This window comes from Cyanistes caeruleus, chromosome 17 (genome assembly GCF_971803275.1).
Source record: "Cyanistes caeruleus chromosome 17, bCyaCae1.hap1.1, whole genome shotgun sequence".
Classification (NCBI taxonomy): Eukaryota; Metazoa; Chordata; class Aves; order Passeriformes; family Paridae; genus Cyanistes; species Cyanistes caeruleus.
Window position 1 is genome coordinate 8,845,768 of NC_141717.1, and position 21,903 is coordinate 8,867,670.

General features: G+C 51.9%; 2 protein-coding genes across 3 annotated transcripts in view; both read right to left on the reverse strand.

Annotated features, from left to right (window-relative positions):
* Nucleotides 1-452: 452 nt before the first annotated feature.
* On the reverse strand, nucleotides 453-8,825 carry CLEC19A (C-type lectin domain containing 19A). 2 transcript variants are annotated; one of them, XM_086853971.1, is made up of 5 exons: nucleotides 8,643-8,825; nucleotides 3,180-3,345; nucleotides 2,614-2,707; nucleotides 1,732-1,864; nucleotides 453-964 (listed from the first exon to the last, which is right to left on the reverse strand). In XM_086853971.1, exons 1-5 carry the CDS (start codon nucleotides 8,746-8,748, stop codon nucleotides 885-887), a joined length of 579 nt encoding a protein of 192 aa, XP_086710097.1. In that variant the 5' UTR covers nucleotides 8,749-8,825; the 3' UTR covers nucleotides 453-884. The 2 variants fall into 2 exon arrangements, with proteins under 2 accessions (XP_086710097.1, XP_086710096.1); XM_086853970.1 differs by having other exon boundaries at nucleotides 907-969; nucleotides 8,643-8,805.
* Nucleotides 8,826-11,390: 2,565 nt separating this feature from the next.
* Nucleotides 11,391-21,903, reverse strand: part of SYT17 (synaptotagmin 17) — a 32,666-nt gene continuing 22,153 nt past the window's right edge. The window contains exon 8 of the mRNA XM_086854652.1: nucleotides 11,391-12,516. Within this exon, the coding sequence (XP_086710778.1) occupies nucleotides 12,320-12,516 (197 nt within the window). The 3' untranslated portion in view covers nucleotides 11,391-12,319. The remainder of the gene's footprint in view (nucleotides 12,517-21,903) is intronic.

Sequence of the window (21,903 nt, forward strand, 5' to 3'; positions counted from 1 at the left end):
GTGGTGCCAGTGCAGCACAGGACATCAGCAAGGGAGAAAACATCATCTCACTGGGAAGCAGGGCTGCAGCAAGCACTGCAAGCTCTCCCCAGGCAGGCTGTGAGGATGGGTTGAGTCCCAGCCAGGCTGTGTCAGCCCTCACCTGCCCTCCAGCTCATTCAATCCTCTGGCCAAACCTGCCTGCTCGGGGATGCTGAGCTGTGGGCACTGACTGTCACCCTCCATGGTGGCTCTGTTTGTGGGGGCCAGGTGAAGGGCAGGGTGAGCACACAGGCTGCCCCACACACCCCAGAAAACAGAGAAAATAAAATAAACTTTCCCAGGCAGCTGCTCCCCCCAGCACACCTCTGTAATACAGAGCAGGTTGGGGGGAAAACTCCTTTCACAAGAAACGCCAAGTCCCCAGGGAATTGCTGCCACTCCAGGGCAAGAAAGACAGAGGAGCCTCCAGCTGCTGTTTGCCGTTTATTTTAGCAGAGAGGAAAATAACATGGACAAGAGGCATTTTGCATAACTTAACAGAAAATAACACGTTTCCTCCACTCTTCACAGATCAACAGGCAAAAGCATTTCCTACACACAGCTACTACTGGGTGCTAACAGTTTGGTGTATTGGCTTCCTCTAACACGCTGTGATAGCTGATGTGAAATCCAGAGCCAGACTCGGGCTTGGGGGCTCCTTTGCTGTTGAAAGTAGCTCCTGTCACTGCTCAGTGCCAGGTTCATCCCCACCATACTCCCAGGAGGGATTCTGCAGCAGGGACTGGCCGGGGATCCAAGCAGCTCCACGGCTCTCCCAGCCCAGGCCATGTCCTGACTGCTCTTCCTGGCACAGCTGGAGAGGTGACCCAGAATGAAGGGGGGCGTGGGCAGCACCAGCAGCCTCAGTCCAGGGCCAGGGAGGGGATCTTGCAGACAAAGGGGAAGGATCTGCCACAGGCGTTGTCATTCCAGGAGCGCAGTGCTACCCTCCAAAAAAAACCACCAAGGCATTAGCTGAAAAAAGGCAAAAAGAGGGAACCATGCACTGCCCCTGGGACCAGAACCTCCTGCCACTGTGGGAGGCTTTCCCTGGATGTGCTCCCTTTGTGCCATTCAGTCATGCTTCCCCCCAGCATCCTCATCTGGGGGAGGTGAGAGGGGAGGCCAGGCCCCAGCTTGGACTTGATAGTGGAGGGGCAGCGGCAAACACAATCCTGCTGCCCCAAAATTATCCAAGGGGCTGCCCATGGACAGGACATTTAGGCACATCAGGGGGGCCTGGACACACCTGGCTGGTCTCACTGGCAGTGAGGGTGTGAAGTGGGATTTTTGCATAGGCAGGGTCTTGTCCCGTTTCAGCAAGATGTCCTGGCCCAAGCATGGGAAAGAAAAGCTGGCAGACCAGGGAGTGTTTCCACAGGTTTCCCATGTGCAAGGGGAAATGGAAAAATTTGACCTTTGACTAAATCTGGTAATTCTTCAAGGCAGTGATGGTCCTGTCCTGCTGCTACTGTGGGAGAGGGACATGGGCTGGGAGCAGAGGGAAGATGAGCATGTATGTATGTATGTACATGGTGAAAGGGAAAACACCTTGTCACTGTAAAGGAAAAAAAAATAAAAAAATAATAATAATACTAAAAAATTAAAATGCAAATCCTGCCTGCCAGCAAACTCTTCAGAAAAGCAGGAGCCACGGTGGATTGAATTTATTGACATGCAAATAACACTGAAGGTGCCCTGGGCGCTCACCACTGCTGTGTCTGTACCAGATCTGCACGCAGTCCTCCTCCTCCGGGATGGAGTGGATCCCATCGTCAGGCTGGCTGCCATCCCAGTAGTGGTAGTCGAAGGAGGAGCCATCTGTCCACTCAAAGTGACCCTCCTGACACGAGGCCAGTGGAGAGAGGCTGTCACCACAGGGCTGTGACTGCAGAGGGTGGGAGGCCCACTCCATGGTGTCCCCACCCCATCCCCAGTGCCACACAGCCCAGGGACACCGACAGACACCACCCAGCAAAGCCCAAACAGCACGTTTGGGTTTTACAACTGGAAACCTGCCAAGAACAGCCCCAGGTTTCACAGTGTTCTCACCAGGGAAAGCCCAGAAATTAAATCTATATATTTTTAACACTCCCGCCCAGCTCTGCATTCATTTTCCTTTTCATTTTCCATTCCTTTTCCAGTATCTGCAAAAAAATTTGCAGACATGAGACTCTCTCAGGGTCTCAATTTTTCTTTCTAACATATAAGACTATATATTTCCAATATGTCAGCTTTCAAAAGTCACAGAGGATCACAAGAGAGCAATGGAACTTGGTGATGTTTGACACTGAAGACCTTTCAGTTTATTTGCTCTTCCTGGACCAGCAGTACAATACTCTTTCTATTAATCCAGTAACCAAATGTGATACGAGTAATTATTGATTAATCTATTAATCCTAGTAACACTTCTCTTTTAAAAGCAGACTGGAATGGGTGAAGTAACAAGCTGCTCTACACCACAGACTCTATGCCACCTCCTGATTAAAGGGGGTGTAAGGGGCAAAGAAGAAAACCAAGTGGCTTTCCACGGGGGAAGCACAGGGGTGAGTTTTTCAAAGCCATTTCCCACATGATACAGGGAGCTCCCACCTGCCGTAGGTCGTTGAGTCCTGTCCAGATGTCGGTGGGGATGCCGGGCACGCGGCTGTTCACCAGGTCGTACACAAAGACGTTTTCTTCCCAGCTGGAAAAACAGAGCAGCACGGGGCAATCAAGAGGAGATGTCAACAAATGCTCAGGAGTGCCCCTAAGCACTCACCCTACCACAGGGCCCGTGGGCAACTGGGTCCCCTGCTTCTTACTGCTGCTGGTTCCTTTCCTGGCTCTGTGCAAGAGGAGCGCTGCTGAGAGCTGGGGGAGAGGGAACAGGGAAAAAAGCCTGTGTAATCGTGTACTTCTATCCCTTTTTCTAGAGTGAAAAACTGCAGCTTGGGGCAATTTAGGAAATACTATGCCAGTTTCCCTGCCCATCCAAGAAAAGGGATTTATTTTCTCTTATTGCCTTTGTGTGACCTGTGCATCAGCCCTGACTGGGCCACTGCTGCAGAGGGATGTGTAGGCTGGAACATGAGCTGTGATGTGGGAATGGGATTGCCCCCAGTTCCCTTCCTCCCCAGGCTGTGTCAGGTGGGATGACACCTTTCTGCACACCTCACCTGTGGATGGAGGCCAGCTTGGCTGATCTGATGCCGATGGAGAACTCGGCACAGTAGAGGTCGGCTTCAGCCCAGGTTTTATTGATGGGGAAGTACCGGTAGCAGTGGCCTTCGTATTCAGTCCAGAAGAGCGGGCAGGAGTAGGCTTGGACAGGCTCAGGCATGGCTGGGGGCAGAGCAGAGGACATCCAGCAGCTGGTGGTAAGGCAGCTTGGCCAGGAAGCTGAGCAGGTGGTGGAGGCAGCAGTGCCCAGCCCTGCTCTCCCACCTCACCCAGGCAAATGACCACCAAACACACCAGGGGAAACACAACTGCTGCAGCAGCCGTGCAAAAGTTTGCAGAAGTCAAAATACATTTTAAACAAGTTGCAGGTTCTCAGTTTCATCATATGTCTAAATCAGGAGGGACATTCCAAGCTTGCTTGACATCAGTTTGGATAGAGGATGCTTAAAATAAAGGCACTGACATTCGCTACTGGGAAAACGGAGATAAGGGTTCCTCTCGGCTCTGTCAGCACCACTGGAGCCACTGTGCTGGGACAGGAGCTGACAGCCAGGGCTGAGGGGTTATGGCAGTGTTCTGCCCTCCTGCAAGGACAGCCTGCACCTCCTCCCCCCAAGGGAACCCCCATCCCCTGTCCCTGGGATGCAGCCGTGCACGTTCGCATCGGGCCCCAGCCCCAGGAATAGCTGTCGGGAGCGGTGCCAGCCTGCCTGCCTCCCACCAACAGATAACACCGGGCCACACAGCTGCTCCTCCTCCCCTGCTTTCCAGCACGGTGGGGAAGTTGCCCCAAAAGAGGCCACTGTGAGAACAGGATGTCCCTTTGGAGCCTTTGTAGTTGCCGCTGTCTAAACACAGCAGTGGCATTAACACACTGCTCCAACCTCCTCCGTGTTCTGCTCCCCCACCTGTGGGGAGGATGCAGCACTCAGGTCTTGGGGCACACAGACTCAACTCTCTTAGCTGCTGGTTTGTGAACGTGGGGGAATTGCCAGCTCCCCCTGAGCCACTCCCCAGGGAGCCGTGGTCTGGGGTCAGTGCTGCTGTTGAAGCGAGTGGGGCAGTGGGCAGGGTGGGTGTGCAGGGGCTGAGGGCAGATGTCAGATGCCATCAGACTATCCATGCAGGTAACAGGCTCAAGCCCAGAGAGGTCAGGGTGGTGCCTCCAGTACTGAGGGGCCAGGGGAATGGCTTTCCCTGAGGGTGGGGAGAGCAAAACCCTGCCAGCAGCAGCAAGGGATGTGGCTGTGGCTAGGGAAGCAACAGCGTGGAGAAAAAGAGAGGCAAGGTGAATCCAAAGCAGCTGTGTGAGCATTCATAGAGCCAAATCCTTCCCTGTGCCAATGCTGGCAGCTCTGGGTGATAATTTCACCTCTCATCAGCTCTTTCCACATGGGGATCTCTGAGTGTTCTACAGCCACCAGCCAGCCCACAGGGTCCCTGCTGTCACAGCCCCCTCCCAGGTGACAAACCACAAATGCAAAGAGTCTTTTTTTTCCTCCTGAGCAAGGCCAAGTCAACTGCCAAGCCCTGTGGGGCTGTCACCCCATCAACCTGCCTTGGGACCCCCAGACATCCCTCCAGAGGAGCTGAGACTGGGGCAGCTCTGCACCAAACAAACCCCCGAGGGGCTCAAGGGGCTCTCCCATCCTCATCAGCACCAATTATGAGCTATGGAGGAAAAAGGATAAGGCCTGCTGGGCTGGAAGAGCAAAACAGCTTCTGGGGAGAGTGGGTAAGATAAAGACAGCTCAGTGGTGATGCAGAGTCCAGATCTCTGATTTACACACGGCCAAAATTGCACTGGGAAAAACCTTAGAACAGCCCTAGGAGATGCAAATTACTTCACTGAGCAATAGAGCAGGACCAGGAACTCCAAAAGCTGATGTGATTCCTCCCCTCATGATGCTGGCCAGGGTTCCCTGCCCCACCAAAACCAAAGCAGAGCAAGGGTCAAAGTTCCAGTATGAGGCTTCAGCTCTACCACCAGGTCTCAGGTGAGGCATGTACCCTCAGTAAGGACAGGCTTGGGATCTGGTCCTGGCTTGCAGAGACTCGAGGTTGCTGTTCCCTCCTGCTGAGGACAGCCCAGAGCTCTGTGCCAGACAAGGCACCACCAGCTGTCCCAGCAATGGGGATTTTATTATAGTGCCTTGACAAAATCCTCACCTCCAGCAGCGTGGTGGCAAAATTCACAGGGCTTAACCCAGCAGCATCCCCAGCAAACGGAGCCTTCACTGCTGAGTGCTAATTGCAGCGGGAGTCCCACTGTCCTGGCTCCCAGCTGGCCCATGGGCACCCCAATTGCCAGGGAAAATCAGCCTCATGTTTGTTCAGAGCAGCTGAAACCAAGTCAGAAACTGAGACAGTCCTTCTTTATTATTCCATACTGGTTCCCATTAGGTAGCATTAATTTGACGAGCTTCAGTGAACCAGAGGTGCCTGAAGGAATTTAAGGTTAAATATACCAAAAAGGAAAATATGGGAGGTCAGCTTTTAATTAGCATCTTTTCTGTTAGGTCAGGATCAGAGGCTTTGGCTGTCTCTTTGGAGGAGAACTACTGGTCCCAGTTTTTCAGGCAGGAACAATTAGGGGAGCTGCTTTATTTGAAATATTTGTAGCAGAAAGACCATAATAAATCTGATGTAGGGTTGTAAATATAGGGGCCTACTCATGGCTCTCCAGGAAAGCCTCACAACCCAAGCCAGCAGCTGTGTGTGGTATTTTGGTCTAGAAGGTGACAGGGAAAGCATCTGGGGGCTTTTTAGTCCTGATCCTCACTTTTAACCACACCAGCAAAACATCAGCTCCTCCACACAGGGCAGGATCAGCGCAGCCAGTGCCTGCAGCATGGGGGTTCCTGCTGACCCCAAGTCAGTCCACCCATTTGTCCCCAAATTCCTGGTGAAAAATGATGGCAAGAATCCTTTCTCCCTTTTTTTGCTTACAAAATTGACAGCAATTCAGCAGTTTTAAGGGTAGGACCATGCTTTAAAGCAGCACCAGACTTGGCTGAGGATAAGATTCAGATCAAGCAGCTGTTACTAACTCAGAAAAGCTGGAAAACAAATATTTGGGGTCAGAAATAAAGTTTTGTGCTCCCTGCATTTGTGTCAGTGCCAAATTGGAGCCTTTTTATTTATTTACTAGTTGAGCCCCACTGTAGAACTACCAGGAAAATCACTTATCAAAATCTTACAGAAGCTGGCACTGCTCTGCCAAAAAAGTTTCACTTCCCCAGCTGGCCTATTTCCAACTAGAAATAATTAACTGAGAAAATCCTAGCCAGTTTCACAAGGGTTTCTCTTCATTTCAGGATGCTACTGGAAAAAAAAACCTGCTACCAGCTGCATGGCTCCCCTGGACTCAGCTGGTGAAGAGCAAGTTTGCTCCTGGAATCTTTGTCCCAAGGAGTAATGCTGCCTCACTTCCACAGATCTGCAGGTTTGGGATGTGAAATCTGAGGCTAGGATGAGGCAGGCAAGAGATGCCCAGGAAAGGAAGACTCCTGAGGGGCTGCAGCTCCATCAAAGGGTTTTTGACAGCAGACCAGCTCAGGTCAGTGCTGGCAGCAGACGCTCTTCTTGTTGCAGAGAATCAAAGAACTTCATTTCATCAACAGTTGGCAGCTTTCCTCAAAACTTAGAGGTGCCAGGAGACACCCCCCGCACACCCATAAGCTAACGCTGCCATCTGACCTGAATAGGCAAGTGAACCTCTTCAGCTTTTGGCAAGCAGCAGGGCTTGGAGAGTGTCCATCAAAGCCCAAGAGGCTCATCTGAAATTAATGTCAGCAGAGAAGAGCTGAGGAGATCCCTGTCATGTGTCAGTCTGGTCCTTCCCAGGGCAGAAGCCGTGCAGCAGGAGCCGAGGGCTGTGGTGGTGAGAGCGAGGGATGGGCAGAGCTGGGCTCAGGACCAGCATCCTGGGGCTCACCAACACCAAGTCACCTCTCACCAGCTCTGGCCACGGGGAGGGCCAGCAGCAGGGCTTCACCCAGGCTTGGCACTGCTGGAGCTGCAGGAGTTAGAGGGGACAGGGGACCCCCAGAACCCACCCCCAGGATGACTTCAGCAGAAACTGCCCATGGTAAGCTGGGGGTGCCAGCTGAGCCAGATGTCCATCCCACCACATCCTCTTCTGAGCAAACCCACAGAATAAGCATTTAAACAGGGGGTTGGAGGGCAGGAGCATGTGGCAGGGACTAAGACAGTGCTGTTGTGTGGTGTTGGGATACCTCAACTCACCCATGGCTTTAGAAGCAAGTCCTTAAGCCCTGACATTACAGTCACCATGGGCAAACAATGCCACCTTCATGTTACTTGCAGTGTTTGTTTTTCATTAACAGATGAAAGAATATCACACTGAGAATCCACCTTTGAAGGAAGTGATCAGAGGAGGTACCTTGGTCTCAGCGTATATGGGGGATGTATGGAGCTGCAGGGGATGTCTCCACTGATGGAGACATGAATCTCATAACTGGGCAATATTTTACACACCCTGAAATGTTTTTAAGGCACATAGCAAAAGTTTTCAAGTAAAATATTAAACATCAGTTGAAGCACATTGGGAGAGACATCCTCTCACACCGAGGACTTTACTTTTTAAAATTCTTTAATGAAACCAAGCTGGTTTTACAGCTTCAAATCCTCTAGCAGGTATGTTTGGAGTTGTGAGGCTACAGCCAATACCAGCAGCAATGCTCTTGCAGCTGGCACTGACAGATAGAAGTTATCTTGCAGAGATTTTTTTTCCTCCTTAATTAGTTTTGGCAATGCTCCCAGGGATTAGGCGTCTGGCAGGAAAGCCAGGCTTGTACCGATCCCTTTTCTCACGATCTCACCAAAAAGCACTTAAGGAGTCCCTTTCCACTCCCAGTCCCAATAAACCTAACAGGGTTCAAACAAACTCGGTGCAGCAACTCTCGCTTGCACCGACACCATGGAAAAGCTTGGAAGGAACCCAGGTGACAGCAGCCAGCAGCAGCTCGGAGCAGAGAGGGGGAATAGGGGACAATCCCGTATTTGTTCACATGCAGTAAGTGTGAATGAACGAGGAGCCCTGGTGGCCCTCAGCCTGTCCTGCTGGGCCACAACCCCGCAGCGTTCCCGTGTGTGCCTGGCGCAGCGATTGCTGCCACCGGAGCCCGGCAGGGCCAGGGCAGCGTGCTGCCAGAGGCCTGAGCTGACACACAGAGCCAGCCCAGGGACCTTTGGCATCGCCAAGAGAAGGGCCGGGGTAGCCCTTGGCACGTCCCCATGGGGAAGGTTGATGTCGAAGAAAGTGAGGGATTTCTGGAGCAGGGGGAAGCCAGCTGCCAGCCCTGCGGGAGGCACACACGCTCCTTCCCGGCCGCCACGGCCGGCGATCAGATCCGATCCGATCCGATCCGGTCCGATCCGATCCGATCCGGTCCGATCCGATCCGATCCGGTCCGATCCCCGCGCCGGGCACTCACCTTGGCTGATCTTGATGTTGGTCTGGGGGAAGGCGTGTGCGGCCAGCAGGGCAGTGGCCAGCAGGGCAGTGGCCAGCAGCGGGCACAGCGCTCGCCCGCAGCCCATGGCCGGAGCGGCCGGGCACGGCTCCCGCTCGGTGCCGGCGGCCGCGGGGCTCGGGGTCCGGCGGCTGCGGCTGCCGGGGGGCTCCGGCCGGCGCGGGGCTCCCTCCGGCTGCGGGGGTCGCGCTCGGGCCCCGCGGGTTCTGGGGCTGCCGCCGGGCGGGGCGGATATAGGGGCCGCTCTGCCCCCTCCCCCGAGCGGCGGCTCCTCCGCAGCCCGCCCCCGGCCCCGCTCAGGGCATCCCACCGGGACCCGCACCCTGCCCCCAGCCCGGCCCCGGCCCCGCTCAGGGCATCCCACCGGGACCCGCACCCTGCCCCCAGCCCGCCCCCGGCCCCGCTCAGGGCATCCCACCGGGACCCGCACCCTGTCCCCAGCCCGCCCCCGGCCCCGCTCAGGGCATCCCACCGGGACCCGCACCCTGTCCCCAGCCCGGCCCCGGCCCCGCTCAGGGCATCCCACCGGGACCCGCACCCGGGGCTCTGCCCCCAGCCCGGCCCCGGCCCCGCTCAGGGCATCCCACCGGGACCCGCACCCTGTCCCCAGCCCGGCCCGGCCCCGCTCAGCGCATCCCACCGGGACCCGCACCCTGTCCCCAGCCCGGCCCCGCTCAGCGCATCCCACCGGGGCCGGGGCCGGGGTCCGTGCGCTGCCCGCAGCCCGGCTCGGGCACACGCTGCTCCCGGGGAGCTGTTGTCACCCGCCGGGGCCGCAGGTAAGGGCATCACCCCGCTCGCCCCCAGGCCCATCCCGGGGCGGTGTTGAGGGCTCGGCTGCGGGCGGAGGGCACAGCCCGACACCGGGGGGTGGCCGGCGGGACCCCGCTGCCGGCACGGAGCGGGCAGGGCGGAGGGCGAGGGCTGCGATGGCACCGGGGAGCGGCCCCGGGCACCTGGGGAAAGGCTCCCAGGGCTGCAGGGCACTGGGGTTTAACACGGCACTGCCCCATTGTGGGGCGTTCTTTTTTTTGTTTTGGTTTAGTTTCGGGCGGGTGGGGGGTTGTTGGTTTTTTTCCTGTGTTTGGTTTGGGATTTTTCTCCCAGAGCAAGGCAAGGCGCTGACACACTTAAACCTCGAAGAAGGAACCCCCAGCTGTGCCCGGGGCTCCAAGGCTATTTCAGGAATTCACTCTGTGCCCATCTGCCGGGTGCTGGGCCCATGCCATCATGTAACAGCAGAAAACCTGATATGATACAGCAGCCTGTACCAATATAATCCAGCATGTCTCCTTCCTGACGTCACCATTCTGTTCGACATAAACTTCAGATTTTTAAAAACATTCTATAAGATCCTTCTCTAACTGTTGTACTCGTAAGGGAAATAGTACAGGCACAAATACTATACAATGTTGTGGTCCTGTTCAATTTCCAGTTTATGCCTTAAATCAGCACTGAAGGAACTGTTTAGGAACACTCTCAATGCTGTTCCCTTTTTATTCTTAGCTACAGATTAAAATTTTTAGCATTTTTGACCCATTTTTAGATATTCAAGGATAAACAATTTGGGGTGATACCAAGCTTTCAGTACAGTAAAACACCCAGACTTACTCCAGAGACAGTAACTCATTCAATTAACTTTTCTGTATTAAGTTTTCTTCATATTAAATAAAGCCTTTTACGAACACCTCTCTCCTCCTATACATTCATCTGAAATTATCTGGTTCAAGGAAAAGCCTACTGCTACAACAGAACACTAAAAATGAAGGAATTTGGATTATAAGAAGTCAAGACATGCCTCTTCCCTTCTTTCCTGTGTGCCATCCTTAGATAAAGCCAATGTTATAAATAACTTCTGGCAAACTACAGAACAAAAATCTTTGGACATATTTATCTACTCCCAAAGCACACAAATATTCAAGTTTAAAGAGGGAGCAGAGACCCTGAATAATTTTTACCCCGGTTTCTAACACCCAGACTGATGGCAGCAGTGTCCCCCAGCGCAGCTGGGAGCACTGAGCCCCCCGTGCTGCCCCCGAGGCACAGCCCCGAGCCTGGCACAGCAGCTGGGCACCAGCTTTGCTCCCAGCACTGGGACAGCACAGGCACGTCCAGCACGCAGTGCCAGCTGGAGCTGCAGCTGCACTTTGGGTTACCTTCCAACTTCACCAAACATGAGATGTGCTTCACCTGCTGGCTGCAGAGCCAGGAGCCACAGTTCATCCCTCCTGCTCCTCTCCCTCCCACGCTGCTCTGTTCTGCTCTTACTGACCTTCCCTCTGGGCACCCTCTCCAATTTTTGGCATCCTGTGTACATGACTGTTCCTCCCCATGGAACAGACACCTCATGACTTCAAGGACAGACTCGGGCAAGATTACCTTCTGTTCACATTTCATCCCCAGTGCTGGGCAAAGCATGTGTCTGCACCCATGGATGTCCTGAGCTCATTCTGCTGTCCACAGGCCCCACATGGAAGAATATTAATGTCAACCACAGTAGCTGCTGAAACCACAGCCCTTTGCCTCAGCCTTTGTGAGTTACAGGAAGAGATCAGCCTCCTACAGCATATGCTCAAACTGCTCCCAGTTCATCTGCAGGGAGTAAAAATGGGGTAACTGCAAACATTGTGGTGTTTTTCCTGCCATAAGCATAACTGAAGGAGGTCAACACAAAGGTGAATCCAACAAGTATCGTCCCAATGCATGTGGCACAATTAAATAGAATTTTATTTTCAATAAATATACAATCTGCATCATACCAGACAATACACTGTGAAAAAATAAAGTGTACAGAAGCAACCAACAAGACAGCTTGACCGCAGCAAAGTTCACTTGGTGACCTGAAGAACTACCTGGGTAAACACACACAACACAGAAAGAGCCACTGCAGTCTGTGAGAGAATTAAAATTGTGTTTTCTGGGTCTTCTTCACCGCCAGAGTCCCTGGAGCAGGTTTTTTTTTTTTGCACAGCACATTTGAAAGGACGTGAGCTGGTTTTCCCAGTACAAATGCTATTGGAAATGTTTATTTTTCTATATCAGCACGGAATCTACTACGCACACAGACTGCTATCGAGACTGGCAGGTCACCGCTGACGGGACACGGGATCCGTCCGACGCGGGCCACACGTGTGCCCGCACACAAACGCACACACTAACAGCAGCTTAACTCTGTAAAAACTAGTACAAGGACAAAACTGCAGTCAGAATCGATTTCACCACAGCTTCTACCGTTTAAAAAAATATTCTAGTCTAATTACCACGTTCACCAATGAGAGCACACGGGTACTTATATCTCCAAGAGGATGAGCCATGGATTTGGACTGGAAGGACAACAGAGGCAACTCCCAGCTCCTCCACCCACTCCGTGCTTCCCACGGCCCGTCCATGCCCAGCCGGCCCCGCGCTCCTCCCGCGGGATGCGAACAGCTGGGGGCAGAGGCCAGAGGTCAGGCCCCAGGGGAACAGCTGGACCCGTGGGACACGGATCACTGAGGCCAGCGCGGCCGGCCGGGTGCCGGCGGCCGCTTTAATCCAACGGAGCTGCTGTGGGGTAGGGTGTGAGGTGGGGTGTCTCGGTGCTCGGTTCAGTGTTTATCTCGTCCGCCCGCTCGGTCCGGCTGCCGTCGGTGGCCAGCTCATGTCACCTCGAGGGACGCGGGCGACACGCGGTCGCACTCCTCGCGGGAGCGAAGGCTGTGCCACTGCTCCACGGCCGTGCGGTGCGCGTTCAGCATCCGGCGCCAGTGGTTGGACTCGGGGGCGCCCGTCGAGTACTGGCCGATCACAATCCTGCCAATGAAGTCATTGCTGCTCTTCACGTTGTGCCCATACACTGCGGAGAGCGGAAACAGAGACTGGTCAAGGCAAAAGCAGCGCTCGCCCACCCAGAGCCCTGCCCCAGGAAACCAGTGTCCTACAGATGTCCCCCCACAGCAGGTGCCACTAACTCAGCATCTGAAAAACCTTAGAGAAACAGGAGCTTGGCAGGAGCAAAACAAGCTGTACTACAGACTGAAATACAATTCAGGTAAGACACAAATCCACAGTTACCACGGTATTTACCATGAATAGGTAGATTTATAAAATGATTTGTGTTGGAAGGGACCTGAAAGATCATCCTATTCAACCCCCATGCCGTGGGCAGGGACACCTTTCACTGGAAGCAGGCTGCTCAAAGGCCTTGAAGGAGAATTTCCTTGTGTAAAGAAGTGCCAGAAGCTCTGCCTGGGCATCATGAAATCACAAAAGCAGCCCAGCAGCCTGAGCCCAGGGGAACGCCAAAGCAGCATCCCAAGCTGCCCTCCTCCAAACACACATCACACAAACACTCCAGTGCTGATCCACAGCCTTCCCTGCTCCGAGACAGGAATCACACACATCCAGGCTGGCAGCAGGATGTTTACACAGCAACCATTTCCATCATTCTCTCATAATGCAGCTACTTGCTAAAAGTCCAGGAAAGCAGCTGAGGGAGAGACATCAACCCAACAGCCTGTCCTTTGGATTAGCCCAGTCTCCTGGAACAAAAGATCGCAGACAGCAGCAAACCCTAATGATGGGCCTGATCCTGGGGAGGGCTGAACACTCCCAGCAGACAGGAGCAAAAGCACTTCGTGTGTTGCAAAACGAAGCCCTGCCTCAACTCATTAGAATGCTGAAACAAAGTCTTTGCAAGCTGAAGCCAGGATATCCACAGGCACTGCCTGGAATATTAACGATTAAAAAATCTCCTTAGGAAAGAGAGGGATTTTTAAGGACAAATGTCTACAGGAGCTCCAAATCCAGCTGGGCTGTGCAGCCAGAGCATGTTCAGCCTGGCGTCGAGCCCCTGCCAGCAGCACCAGCTCTCCAGGGCTGCTGGAAACCAGCACTGGCAGCAAAACAACATCTGGGAACCCCCACGGCATCACCCGATGTGAGCACACCCTCACAGGCAGGTAGGACAGCGAGCACAACACACTCAACCTCGCTTTTAACCACACACCATTGCCAGGGCTGTGCATTTCCTATTATAACACACCCCCAAGTGATCAGCATCACTTTAACCTGCCCCTCTGCCTTCTCCACATTCTGCAAAGGCTGGTTCCTCTCCTCTGCAGCAGTCTGGGATCTTGCTCTGGGAAACTCAGGCACCACCTACAGTGCAGTCCTGAAACTGAGCAGTGCCAGGTTACATCTCACTTTATCCCTCCTGACAGCCCTGACACACACAGTTTATGGGCAGAGATGCTTCTGCTCGCCAATTTACCTGTGGATATTTTAGGTGACAGCAAACCTTCCACTGCCCAAGTAATTTGTTCAAATAATTGCTCTAAAAAAATCTACCCTGCAACTCAGGGCCCTCTAAGTCTATCTTCAAATGACATTTAGAAATGATCTGGGGCTTGCCACCCCAGCAGGAAGACTGCATCTCTTGTGCCTGTCACCATCAGTTATCTAGGGCTGATGGCATCAGGACGTGTTGCCAAGCAAGTGCCCCTGTCAAGAGGCCAGGCTGGTGTTTTTTGGAAAGGCCACCTTCTGAGGACACTGTCAGGAATTCTAAGGCATCCATCTCCAACTAATACACAGCCTGTCAGGGTTATTAACGAGTTCTACAAGGCAATGAATCACAGGTGTAGCTAGCAGGACTGTACTAAATGTTTTGCTATGATTTATTAGCCTACAGAAATCAAATATTGTGATAAAACCACATAAAAATACCCCAAAACCAAAATTTTCAATACGTTTTTTTTTTTTCTTTTTTTGTTTGTTTTTGTGGGGGTTTTTTTTGTTTTGGTGGTTTTGGTTTTTTTTAATTTGGAAAAATGAAGGAAGATGAAACCTAATCCTGGGAGACAGTACCAAGTAATTTAAACCAAGAAGCCTCACAGGCCATCAATTAATCACAGGATAAATTAACAGGGGAGAAGTACCCCAGGCATACCAATTCTTCAAAAATACTTCATGCCAGGACTGTAAAACAAGCAGGTGTGCTAACTAAGGGCACCTGTTATTCTACTGTTGATCCAAGTATTTTGAATTCTAGTAATGCAACTTGCTAATTGCATTGTGTCAGGTAATTAGCATGCTGAGTCCTTTGGAGTATTAATGGGCTAATTATACAAGCATTGTTGCTTCTATCATTAACTACTGTAGATAGCACAGAGAATTATTGCTGAGGAACAGGGAAGACATTTTCCAAGGCCAAATGCTTATTCACACATAGACCATAAGAGGTAGCACTAGACTGACCTCAGGTTTACAAGCTCACAGCTTCACCACAGCAGCTTTGAGAAAGATGAGAGGTCTTTGTGTGCCAGAAATTCAGCTTTACCCATCAGTTCAGAAGCCTTTTAAACTCAAGGACATGCCTTTCTGGGGGGAGGCTAGCAGCTAAATGGCCAGGATTTGCTGAGCAATCTGTGGATGGCTGAGTTCACCGAGCTGTGGAATGCACCTTACCTGAGAAGAGGCTGGAGCTCACATTGAGAAAATAAAACCTTTCCTTTGCTCACATTCAGGAGCACCATTTTCCCTGTTGCTGCCACCAGTACTTCCAAGAACAGCTTGGGAAAGAGAACAGTAGGAGCCCACAGGCCCAGGTGAGCAGCTGGAAGCAGAGACTGGCGCTCCCATCCCGACACAGGGAGGGAGAGCATCTCCCCAGTCCTCCTGTGCCTGCAGCAATCGCTTCTCAAGCAGGACAAGAACCATTTCCTTCAGCACCAACAAGCACCAGCCCTGCTGCACTCAGGTCTGAGCCTTCAGCCTGCTCCAAGCCCTGCAGAAGCAGCACCAGCACAGCCTCGCTGCACATTCTGCAGCGAGCAGCGCTGCTCAGGCACACCCCACAGCCACAGCTGCTCCAGACACAAGCTGAGCTGGGTGCTTACTCCACTCTGGGGCTGGCCCCTGCCTGCCTGGAAGGTGACTGCTGATGCAGCATCCGTGGGGAGACCTGGGAGCCCCTTGGAGCAGGAGAGCCCTGCAGAGCTGGAGCAGCAGCCTGCACCAGAGCCCTCTGCTTCTGCACACAGTGACACACACCACGGCTGCACTCCCACCTGCACTGGAGCCAATACCACATAAACTGTGTGGAACAGTCCCATGTTCAGCCCCAGCACTTGGTGAGGCCTCAGAAGGTGCCCCCTTCACACACCTGCCCATTCAGGCAGCAGCCAGTGGCCAGCAGCCAGCCCTTCCTGTGCCCAGCCCCAGCCAGTGGGGCTGAGCTGCCAGCTTAAGCAGAACTGAAATCTGCTTCTGAACTGCTTGACACCAATATTAAAAGGCTGTTTAGCACAAAGAGGTGCCACAAGCAGCAGCAGCAGCTGGGCTAATGATGCACACTGAGGAGGTCACGACCCAAATCCTGCCCCTTGCTCCTCGAGCATGGCCTGTCATATTTAGTAGAGAGGAGAGAAAAGCACAAGAGAAGATGCCGTGGTTTCCCATTTATCAGTTTAATCTCCATCAGGGTCTGATGGGCACATTTAAACTCTTTCCAGCCCTCCTCTGTGTGACTATTGCCTGCACTGTCTGCACCTGCCCAGCTCCAGAGGGAACAGGGACTACTGGAGTACATGGCCACACCAAGAGACTCTGCAAACCTCCCACCAGGGCAGCCCCTGTGCTCTGGCTGGGGCTCCCTGCACCCCAGACCAGGTGCTTGCCTAATCACGGTCTGCTCTCAGGCAGGGCAAGTCCTGCAGCAGCCAGCAGGGATGCAGGGTGCAGGGAAAGTGCAAATGCACAAGTGTGTCTTGCAGAGAGCTCTAGGGCATGCAGGCATGACACCTCATGAAATTACCTCATCGGGGGAAACTGGAATAAAGGGCTGGATGCATCTATCTCAACAGCCCAGAGGATACTGAAAAGGAGTATCTGTGGCTGGCTTTCTCCACTTCCAGCTCCCCTTTTCTCTCAAATTGCCTCTTACTTCTCTGCACTGTGAGCCCCAGATGCAAGAAAGCACACAGATGGCTTGGTGCACATTTACACACCTCACAGGAAGAGGCTCCAGTGCCACACAGCACCTACAAACAGAGGCAGGGACAGCCATGCAGGGAGGCAGCCTCTGCATCATCCATCTCCTGTGACAGCCACAGCCAGGCACAGCCATTCCACCTCCAGACACTGCTCTGCTGCCCACAGCAGCTCCTGCCACCCAGACTTTTCTTCATTTGATACACAGGCAGATTATGGCACTGCAAGACATTTGACATTTCCTTTCACTACAGCACGAGCCAAACAAGAGGAAGGGCTGAGGGCAGGAGAGCCGTGACACTGCTTAAATTAAGGTGCCTGGCAAAAGGAGCAAGCACCCATCATCAGCCTGGAGAGAGGAGAGTCTGCTCCTTTCCTTAGGAGAAAAAGATTATCAAAAGATTCCAGAGAACTCCAGGACAGGCAGTTTCTGCCACATCAGATGCAGTACATTTATTAACTAAGTCAGGCCACTTGATGAATCTAATTTTGCCTTCTAAGCAAGCAACAGATCGGATCAGGAAGCGTCAGCATCTTGTTGCTCTCACCCTGATTAATGGTGTTTCGCTCCTCCTCGTTAAAGCTGTCAGTCCGCTGCAAAAAGCCAAATCCAACCTCAGAGCACCTTCCCTGAGTGACCCCAAGGCAGGATTGAGCCTGCAGGACCTCACTCAGCATCTCTGACCAGCCCTCTGCTGTCACCTGCTCCAGGCTGAGCAGCAGCACCTGCCATGGAGCCCAGCAGGTCACAGAGGGGACTGGGAATGGAGAGCACTGGGGCCCCTTCTCCTCCCAAAGGGGATTTGTACCTCTGGAAATGTGCACAGAGCCACTGTGAGGAGGCTGTGCCAGGCAGGCTGGGCTTCAGGGGTCTCCCCTGCCAGCACATGTCCCCCAGCCCTCCCCCAGTGTCCTCCCAGGACCTGCAGGGCACCAGGGCAGGAGCAGGCCAGGGAGGGCAGGAGGCACCAGCCAGGAGCTCACTGCTCTCCCCAGACCTGGGCATGGACCATATGGTGTCTGCTGCATAAATGAATGGAGTGTTTTGTAACACCAGACACAAAGGCCAAATTCTGATCTAAATTAAACAGGTATAAATGACCAGAAAAAACAGTGCTGACATCAGTGGGGCTTTTTTTTCCATTTTTTCTCCTTTGGATAAGATAGGATTACACGTGTTTAATCAAGGACTGGATTTTGCTTCTGAGCTCCAGATATGGGAAATATACAGACAGTCCAATACTTCCAAAAGACATGTCCAACAGATGACAAGAAACAATTTTCTAGCACTGAGTTGTCTAATTATCCATCCATCTGAGAGATGTTATGGTGCCCACCATGATAGTATTTCAAAAGAGAAACCCTTTCCTCCTCCTGCATTCCAGCATGGGAAAAGAACAGTTTAATTTGACTCATATATTAGAGGAGATTTCTTCCCTATATCTGTGTGCAAAAGACAAAGTGCCTGAATGTTTGTTGGAAATGCATGTGGGAAAGCAAAAGCAATAGGAGGAAGGAGAGATGAGCAAGTCAAAAATGTAGATATGTGACGACTCCAGACACATGGTGGTTTCCATCCCTGCAAACAGCAGCTAGAGGTGATGCTGGTATCTCAAGGTCATACTTCCACAAAGCCAGAGAAATCAAAATTCAGACATATTTATGGAAATGCCTCGGGACAAAAATTTTATCTTCCTTCAGCCTGCTCAGCTAATTGGGACATTTGGAAATCAGTCTGTTAATTAAAAAAAAAACACTAAAAAGCCTCTCTATCTCTGTGTCCTGTTGAAACAGGCAGCATTGCTCCAAAAAGAAAACATTTCATTGAAAGCAACCCAATACCCAGAACTATACCACAATTACTTTTTTTCCCTTTAAAAATACTTCATTAAATGGCCCCCATATTTTCCTAAAGGCCAAGGGAAAATGAGCCAACAGAGGAGCCAGGTATATTGCTATTGAACAGCAATCTGTTATTTTAATCAAGTGCTGCCTATTAACTGGGAGTTAATTAGAGCCCTGGTATAAAGCATTATCCAGGGGTCTGGAGACACATTTTTACAGCACTTGGTGCATGGAGGTGGCTGATGGCATTGCCAGGGCCCCTCTGCTCTAGCCTTTGAACCACAGGTACAGGTCTGCAAAATCTCAGCATTCTCTCAGGAAAAAAAAATACTCAGAAAAACCCCCAACAAACAAACAAAAACCACAAATGAAACAAAAACTCAAAAAAAAAAAAAAAAAGAAAAATTGGTTCTAAATCTTTACAGAAAGCAGAGACACTGCCAATTTTTAAAACATATTGGAAAGTGAAGAGTATCACCAAATCCTGGCAGAAGACAGAGTGCCTGTGAGCTGCAGCCTCACCAGGACTGACTGTGAAGGTCTCAGCAGTGCAGATCACTCACGTATCGAGGTCCATCTCTCCAGCAAGCACACCCTGACCCACCTTCCACACAGGAATGGGGCAGTGGGGTGAGCCCCAGCACTGCCCTCCGTCCGACACCATCCCCCTGTGCTGCCCGGCTCACGCACACTTTCAGCCAGGTCAGAAGGCAAAGCCTTTTTACCTCCACAATTGCACAGAGTACCCAGAGCATGAAGATGATTTCTCTCCCTTTGTGGACTCTGCTTGTGTCACAAAAGATCCTGCCATGAAAACATGTCCCAGAGCTGACTTAAATGGAGAAAGACACACAGTCACCACAAGGACCTCGGGGAGACAAATATCCCCTAACTGTGAGTGATGAAGGTTGTCTTCATCACTGTAAGTGATGAAAGGATGCTAAGGAGTCACTGAGACACAGCCTGCCCTGGAGTGCTGCTGGTTTTTATTGGGCCATCTGGGCTTTACTGCAGTGCAAACAGCATTACTGACGATTGTTATTAACAACATTATAATCATTAACAAAATACTGCAGTGCTCAGGTTTCAGGTGTTGTCCACCCTCCTGCTGCACAGCCCAAGCTTTCTGACAGGCTGAGATTTAGAGGACAGCCCAAAATCCCTCACTGGGTAGAGCACAGGGTCTCTGGGTGCCCATCATCCAGCCCACCCTGGCACAAGGGCTGCAGTTCCATCTCAAATACTCTTTTTTCTTCATGGAAATGACCTTGGGCAGCAGCTGCCAGCGCTGATGTTGGGGCCAAACTCCACCTTCCCCTTGCCATCAGACAGAGTAACTAACACCTTTGTTCATAGGTGTATGTATTAGAACACCCAGCCTTTCAGAGCCTGCCCCATTTCTCTGTAGGAGGAGAGTCCATGATTTGCCTGCACTCAAGCAGAAGATGGCACATTGGGGACATGTGTCAGGTTGCCAAAAAAAACCCCCAGAAAATGGAAAAAAGAACCACCCAAAAGAGTGCATTTCTGTTACAATATGTATATGGCTGCTCATTACCTAGACAACATGTTTGATGAAGTAAATGAAAATCAAACATTCTCTCCACCAGCTGTTGCCTCACTCATTTTTTTTTTTTTTTTGTCAGGACAATAAACTTGTTATGAGTATCAGTGCCTTTCCTGGCTTCAGCCTCTTCTGGGGAGAAGCTGTTAACAGAATACTTGCAGCAGCAATCCTGACCCTGGATGCTTTTTCTTGGAGAGGACATTTCCACCAGAGCTCACCCCACCTCATTTTGGGCACTGAACTGGGACATGTGGGTCAGTGACAGCTCCAGTAAGCACCTGAGGAAGGAACAGAGGGGAAGGCAGGAAGACAGCTGGTACAAGGTGTCCTGCACCAGTGTGGAAGGAGAAGCATTTTGGTCTGTAAATGCCAATAATTTGCAGTACTGAATCTTTATATGCCTCAGGAGGAAGAAAGATCAAAGAAGCAGCCCGATCACCCCCTCCTCCAACCCTGGCTAACGCAGAGCTCTTCCTGTGCACATCATCTTGGAGGCACCCAGGGCCCCTCTCCAAATCCAGCTGTGCTTCAGCCCTGAGTTTGGTCTGGAGTTCAGCTCTCCAGAGCACCACCAGGAAAGCAGGGATGGTGCTTTACCGTATGTCTTCACTGTTTGCACACACAAGCCTTGCTAAATCACAGCAGAACAGTGAGAAATCCATACCAGAGCGCACTGAACACAGGCAGCTTGAGTCAAGATGCACAGGAATAAAACACACAGGGGGGAAAACAAAATTAATCTTACTTTGTCTGGGTAGTGCCTTACTCTGCAGTGTGGTACCAGCCCCACCAGGAGCCAGGAGCCCCAGCTGATGGGAACTGGCAGAGTTCCAGGGCTTTCCAGTGAAGCCAAGCCAATGTAAAGACAGCTGCAGACTGGGTCCAAAATACGAAGCCACAATAAAGGTTCCTTTAAATTATTGAAGACACACTCAATTCTGGCTCCCATGACTGCTTTTACAGCTCTCTCTCTCTCCATTCAAAGCATCATCACCCACCCTTCAAGCAGGATTATTCTGCTTCTCAATTGGACTTTGACTCAACAGCAAATTTAATTAACTGACCTAATGGACTAGAGATGTGGATTAGAAGAGAAAAGAAACAAAAAAATTCCAAAAAAACCCCACACAACAGAAAGAACCACCACTGCAGCAAAAAAGAACCCCAAAGAACCTAAGTTAAAAAACCAACAAAACAAAACTACACCCCTGCTATGCAGAGATGCAAAACAGAGCTCCTCACAGCAAGATACCCAAACTGCCAAACATTTGTTCTTGGTTATCTTTTAACAGAAGATCCCAAAGCCCTTCACGAGTCCTTAAGCTGCATAACACTGTAAGGTGCCAAGAGGGAGCTTTGTGGAGAACAGCACAACCCCCTTCCCAGAACTTCAGAAAGTCATTTCTGCAGATCCCCACAGGAATAAACTGGTGCTGCACTCCCTGTTGGGGACACACCTCCACCAACAGCAGGAGTCAATCTGTCACTTGGATGAACACTGAAGGTGCCTCAGCATCTTCACCACCGTCACATTCCCTGCTCCAGAGGTCCTTGTGGCAGACAGTGCGGGCACTGACCCAGCAGAAGGCTGTACACACAATAACATCACCAGCACCCCTGGCTCCAGCTCTCTGCTGGCTCCACCAAGCCCACCTCTCACAGCAGAGGGTCCCAGCACAGCAGAGGCACCAGCAGGGAGCCCAGGCAGTGCCCACCCTGCCCCTCACCCTCCAGCCCAAGAGCAGCCAGGGGAACCCGGCCCCACCGCTCCTCCCAAGGCTCTGCACATTCCTTCCCAGCTCCAGAGCTGCTGGGGACATTTCTGCCCAGGGATTATTT